General features: G+C 39.8%; 1 protein-coding gene across 1 annotated transcript in view; it reads right to left on the bottom strand.

The window, feature by feature from the left end:
- Positions 1–352: 352 nt before the first annotated feature.
- The window catches only part of LOC107710668 (thyrotropin-releasing hormone-degrading ectoenzyme-like), a 27,457-nt gene continuing 20,936 nt past the window's right edge, over positions 353–6,873 (bottom strand). The window contains exons 6-9 of the mRNA XM_016515498.1: positions 6,509–6,676; positions 1,858–1,998; positions 1,558–1,639; positions 353–558 (exon numbers count right to left, since the gene is read on the bottom strand). Coding sequence (XP_016370984.1) covers positions 415–558; positions 1,558–1,639; positions 1,858–1,998; positions 6,509–6,676 — 535 coding nt within the window. The 3' untranslated portion in view covers positions 353–414. The remainder of the gene's footprint in view (positions 559–1,557; positions 1,640–1,857; positions 1,999–6,508; positions 6,677–6,873) is intronic.

The raw sequence follows: 6,873 nt of genomic DNA, 5'->3' as shown, positions 1-6,873 counted from the left end.
TCTAAATTGTGTTTATATATACCGAAGAGCAATCTCTTTGTACCGTCATCTGGTCTTCAAAGCAAATCCGATCTTCTTGGGACTCAGAAAAAGGGTCAAACTTCAGCAAACAGAATGACGGCAAGAAGGAAATGACTTTCATGCAAAGTACGAGGGGAAGTGGAATGTAAATCGTCTGTCGCTACCGACGTACGCCACCATGCAATTTCCAACGATGATTCCTTCAGTGTTTTTCAGCCATTCATTACTTCCTGGTCTGTGAGGGCCTGGTCATTTCAAAAACAGCAGGGAAATAAAAGCTCAATTTTGCTGATTCTCGTAGTCCAGTCTAGTTTTTTAGTTCTCACTTAAATCTCCCCACCTCACTGGCCATAAGTTTCCATGCTAATAGTGGGCTCCATGCTTAATGTTGCATTAACCGTCAGGAGCTTTCCGCAGCCACCGGTAAAACTGTTGTTGGAACAGGATGTGCCATTTTACATTAGTTTGAACGATCTCAACAGCTCGAGCAAACGCAGGTGCTGACTCTCCCCCGCTGGTGAGGATGAACTCTTTCAGCTGAGGAAAAGAAGGTAAAAAACAGAAATGATTAACATTATCATTAACATTGTCATTGTATTGTGTCTGATGTATCAGATGTAGAGAGTTTGTGTGTTTATGCGTGCAAGTGGCATCTTCATCAGTGAAACAGCATCAGAATATAGAATGCATTTACATGCAAATGCCTGACATGTTATTTAGCAAATAATGATGTTTATGATAATGAGGTGTGGGAATGCATTTGAAGTAAACAGAATTATCGGTGTTGATGTTTTTCTGGAAGGGAAGGACAGTTGGGTGTCTGTTAAAAAAAGAAGAAGAAAAAAACTCTGCTAGTCTCTAACATCAATTAAGGGCATAAAATCTCGACCAAAAAAATCTCCATTTACCAAGCAATGCATTATGAAAATGATTCTCAATTCCTGAGGTCATGAAGACTACGTGGATGAACATGCACTGGGATTCAGGATTCAAGCTGCTCTTTTGGTCCAATTTTGGCAATTTCAAAATTGCTGTTCATTCATAGAAACTTCCAAAAGAAGTAAAAGGATCATTCCAAACCACTGGTATTAAATGTAGCGCTGATCGTTCGTGAATCTGTGGATGAAGTGCTCTGGCAGCAGCTGATTGTCAATGACAGTATGCTAATGCTCTGTTTAAGAAAACACTGAGGGGGTTCGTATTATCTCTGTATGAATGATAAATTGTGGAAGGCGAAGTCAGCTGGATGAGAAAGTGCTGCGCTGCAGTGAGAAGCATCAGCAGTCTGTGTCCTCTGGGACTGAAGCTGAATAAGTGAATATACGTTCCATTTCCTGTAATAAGGTTAAGCAGTTACAATGAGGAAATAACCCAGCGGAACGGTCCAGAGTCTTCAGAGTTTATTTTTGCTAATTTTCTATCTCAATAATTTGCTGACCAGAGTTTGTTTGTAAGTATTAATGTTCCATGAAGATTGCTGTTTTAGTTTGATTAGAGTACCTCTAGCCTCAGGATGATGTAAAAGTTCAGCCTCACCTCATTCAACTCAGCCTCAGTGTTGAGAAACTCTGTCACGCCGCTGATTAATTTTGAGTTCATAAATAAGGCTTCGCCATACCTGCCAATGAGAGACATTGTTATTAAAAACACTGGAGCACCACAAGCAAACAAACACCAATAGATATTTCCCATAATGCTCTCTGGTCCTCCAAACACAAACAAGAAATAACATTCACAAATAAATATCTTATGAGCGTGCGAATGTGAAATTCATATCAGGGACTGAGAGGAAGGTTAAAACCACTGATAAACAGAGATGAATGAAGCCACATTCACCTGGAATTCAAGATGTCCCACTTCTCGCGGAAATATCTCCATGCTAAATGTCTTCCCAGCGGATTGCGGCCCACATGTATGATGACATCGATCACGTCCTGATCCGGCACCAGGTCAGAGGTGAGGGACAGATTCAGGAGCCTGTGGACAAGACAAATAAATGGGAGATAAACTATGAGTGAGGAATAATTGACAAGGGCCTCTGAATTTTTAAAAATGAATTGGTAATGTGGCCATGATGTAGACTTTAAAACTTTTTTTAAAAGATTTTATTCTGAAAAATTTATTTTTTATCACTTCACGAACACCATGAAAGTTGCAATCCTCTGGAATGATAAACGAACAAAGTGGGCGGAGCTTAGCAGAGGGTTAATTTTGAAAGAATGTGGTAAAGTGATAAATATCAGTAAAGTGATCAATAAACAATGAAGTACTTCATAACCTTACGGTTACAGAAAATAATCAAAACCATTTCAATAAACTGAAAATAAAGGATATACTTCATTAGTTGTGCTCTTATGCTTGGAAGAACTTGGTCTAAAATACAAAACTTGGCTTATTAATGGCTGCTATTTGACTAATATGGCTATTATAATGCACATTATCGTGTCTGTTCTAATTAAGCCTTTCTAATCAATTTTTCTAAGCTAGTTTTATGCTTCGGTAATTCAGAAATACAAAACACATTATTCTTCGCCGTTTTCAGCAAAGACAGCCACTGACAGGCCTGGCGAAACACAATTATTCAAATATATTTTAAGACTGTGAGTCGGCGTCTTCAAAAAGTAATTAACCTGAAAAGCCCAAATCAAATGCAGATAGACCCATTCGCTTCAAATTGATGCGAAATGTCAAGTAGATGAAAAAGGAAGAAATAGGAAATGAGATGTTTCACATAAAGACGCTGCCACGGTGCACAAGTTTCAATTTGCAAAAACATGTGGAGTAATTTCTTCATTGTTTTTTGGTCTCTTATTTCAGTTCAACCGCTTTTTCTGGGCTTTTTCACAAAAACCCTGGAGATTATTGCCACGGCGACAAAACGGACAGCAGCTTCACAGCTGGCAAACATGACAAGTGCAAACAAGTTTTCAGAACACTTTCTTTTGCGGCGCTCATTCTCATCACTTTTTTTTTTTTTTTTAATTAACACTTGGAAATTCTGATATTGGACTTGTGTAATTGAATTCTAGCAGGTATAATTGTGACATTGTCAGCATAGCATAACTTTTTTTTTTCCATGGCTGATAAAGCAACCGTAAAGATTAGCATGTTCAGATTAGCATACTAGCATATTACTTATACTTAAGTATACAGAACGTACACTGTGCACAGTATGTATATTTTCTATAAGCAAAGTATAGCTATTACATTTACCACAATGTGGTATACAACCAGAGCAGAGCACACAGCATGGAATACTGTATCCCACAATACAATGCACTTGAACTGAACTTCAATTTCCAGTGTGATGAATGAATAGGAAGTGATTACAGTAGTGATTTTTTTTTTTCTCCTTTTACTGAGATTTCAGTCTCTAAGGCTGCAGGAACATCTGTAGGTTAGCAGTCAGAGCGGAAGTGAGATCAGCTAAAACACACACACACACATTCCAGTAGTGGAGAGGAATTATTTTCTGCCCATTGGATCACAACATACATCATCAAAAGAAGTAAAAACACGGAGGAAGGAGATGCAATTCACTTCATGCCATAAAAATCAATACTACACACAGACTCCATACACTCCATCCTTCAGACACATGTTCAGATTAGCATACTAGCATATTACTTATACTTAAGTATACAGAACGTACACTGTGCACAGTATGTATATTTTCTATAAGCAAAGTATAGCTATTACATTTACCACAATGTGGTATACAACCAGAGCAGAGCACACAGCATGGAATACTGTATCCCACAATACAATGCACTTGAACTGAACTTCAATTTCCAGTGTGATGAATGAATAGGAAGTGATTACAGTAGTGATTTTTTTTTTCTCCTTTTACTGAGATTTCAGTCTCTAAGGCTGCAGGAACATCTGTAGGTTAGCAGTCAGAGCGGAAGTGAGATCAGCTAAAACACACACACACACATTCCAGTAGTGGAGAGGAATTATTTTCTGCCCATTGGATCACAACATACATCATCAAAAGAAGTAAAAACACGGAGGAAGGAGATGCAATTCACTTCATGCCATAAAAATCAATACTACACACAGACTCCATACACTCCATCCTTCAGACATTTACTAGATCACTCCAAACACAGGACAGTTTTCTCTGTGGTAGATTAAATATCACAAACACACACTCTCACACACACATGCTGCTCATCTGGGGGGGCTTTGCTTGTGCATGCTGTGTGAAATTTAAGTGTGGCTGAAATCAATGAACTGCTGCTAGAGGTCTTCTCCTCTCTTTTAAGTCCAACACTAGAGCAAAGGTGAACGCCTGAATGCTGCAAATATTTCAGATATCCTATGTGACACCAGAACAAATTTCAGGTATGAGAGATATTTTAAGCATATAAAGCAACACCAAATCCTCTCTAGACAGCAATGACTCATAAGGCGCTACCTGCACACTGAATAGTGATGCCAAACACCTTTATTTCATGGGAATTCATTAATAAAATGGATGCATAGAAGTGCAGAACTCCATATTAACAGTGTTAAAAACTCTCAGAGGACAGTCAACAGCTGCAGTTTTTTCTTTGAGCTGATATAAATTCAGTAACAGGTTCTTCACACATCGATGTGGTTATCACATCCCGCTAATGCTATGCATTGTAGCACTAGGTGGCAGTTTCTAATTAGCCCATGAGTGTTGCCAACTCCTGTGTTTTTCTAACAATGATTTGTCACTTTCAACACCACCACATCACTACCGCTGCTCTCACACTATTTTATGGTCTTGGAAAATGACTATCCACTCCAAACTACCAGGCCAAGTTGATCCAGCACAGGGGATCTCAACTCTGACCCTAGAGGTCTACTTTCCTGCAGTGGTTAGTTCCAACCATAATCAAAGACACCCTGAACAAGCTAAACAAGCTCTTCAAGATTACTATAAAGTTACAGATAGGAGAGTTTGATCAAGGTTAGACATACATTTTGTAGGACAATGGACCTTTCAGCTGTAGGACAGCTGAGAATCCCTGGTCTAGCAGCTCTAACCATGCTGACTTGGCTTTTAGTCCAGCTCATCAACCACTTAGACAAGATTGAACCAGCTAATGGCCTTTAATGATCTGCTTCAGTCACTTAGAAACCAAATAAAACCAACTACCATCATACAGTGACAAAGATTTTACCAATCGACATTCTCCCATGACCATAACAAGAACAAGACAGTGATATTATGGTCTTGGACTCAAGACTCGATGGTCCAAGGCCATATTTTATTGTCATGTCATGAACTTGTCAGGGGCCTTTGGTCTTTACTTAAATTCGACCCTCCTCTTAAGTTCAACAACAACAATAACTACAGCTAAAACAAAATTTTAAGCTTTAATATCAAACTTAAGCATATCCCTAACATCCAAACAGAACCCTATTACCTGACTGGTTGAAGGCAAAGCTGGTCCAGAAACACATACAGTAGTCATTGACAAGCCATCATCAGAAGCAGGATGGCCTTCAAAAAGTTTGTACTGTGGGGGAAAAATTAATTTTGTATTCATGGTTCAGCTGTATGGCTATCAGATGTTGTATCTAGGTGTATTGTGTGTGTGACATCGATCACGGAGCGCTTGTAACACTCATTGATTTTACCTTCACGGAAGGCAGTTACCACTATAGAAAAAATGAATAGGTTCCTTGTTGACTGTAATTTGATTAATAGTATCTTAACATGAAGATGAAGTTGCCTGAATATAGAGCACTGAAGTGTGTGCTTACTAAGTGCGGCGCTATTTATCTTCTTGCTCTAGTGAGACAAACCACATCCCTCTCAACAGGCTCACGCTGAAGCCATCCCACGGGAATCAGACTGTTCAGTGCTGAACACTCACTGCAGAGAGGGGTCATGTTGGGTCTCTTTATATGGGAATGTTTTTTTCTCTCAGTGCAACCAGAAAACAATGACCAAATGTAACCGAATAAATGGAGATGTCGAACCCGCAGTGAATCCTCAGAGAACTGCTTTAGAATATGTGTGGGCTCTGAGATCCTCGTCTGGACTGGACAGGGTGTAATCCGTCACCGTCCTCATCCTGCTATTGAGTTGGGAGAGGATTTAAGACACATTGGAGACTTGTGGGGAAAAGCTCCTATGGCAGCCATTGTCTTTATTGCCCCATCAGAGGAGTGAGTGCAGCTCTGCTGGTGTGAGTGACATGATGTGGAGGAAAGGACTGAATCGGATTGCTTCATGAGGTAAAGTAGACTACAAATTAACGAGTGAGTTATAGTCAGAGGAGTACAATACATGCTCCAGAGACCTCCAGACACCTGCTCTCAAATAAAATGGCAGAAAGCCCCCCAAAAAATCATGAAAACTGAATGAAGAGGCCGGTGGAACTGAGATTCCAAGCTAAAAAGAAGCTAAAACTTTCATCTGAGACCGACTGATAAACGTGCCACGCTACAGCAGCTTGTTATTTGAATTTCGTTGCTTTGTCATTTGTTAATGAGGTCGACTGACCTGTTGAGCAGGAAGATGTTGTCACTGCAGGTCAAGGCCTCCAAGAGAACCTTCTTCTCAGAGATGGCTGTAGAGGAGTGAAACTTCATCCAGATAAACTCCCACACATCCTCATCCATCAGAGAAACGCCTGTGCAGTACACAATGTCCCGCACGTTGGGTGGAATCCTGTGGGACAGAGGATTGACTGAAACATTTGGGTGAAGACACAATTCACAGCTAATTAATGCTAAATACTCCTCATATTTAAAGGTCCCATGAAATGCTTAGAAACACGCAGCGTTACTCTATGTGTTGATGTCATTTTAACTGAAACAGGAAGACAGGGCGGGACATATCAAGCAGCCCCGCCCCTTTTTAAAATA

Source organism: Sinocyclocheilus rhinocerous, unplaced genomic scaffold (assembly GCF_001515625.1).
Source record: "Sinocyclocheilus rhinocerous isolate Xijiao unplaced genomic scaffold, SAMN03320098_v1.1 scaffold357, whole genome shotgun sequence".
NCBI classification, from domain to species: Eukaryota; Metazoa; Chordata; class Actinopteri; order Cypriniformes; family Cyprinidae; genus Sinocyclocheilus; species Sinocyclocheilus rhinocerous.
This window is presented reverse-complemented; position numbering and strand designations above follow the sequence as displayed.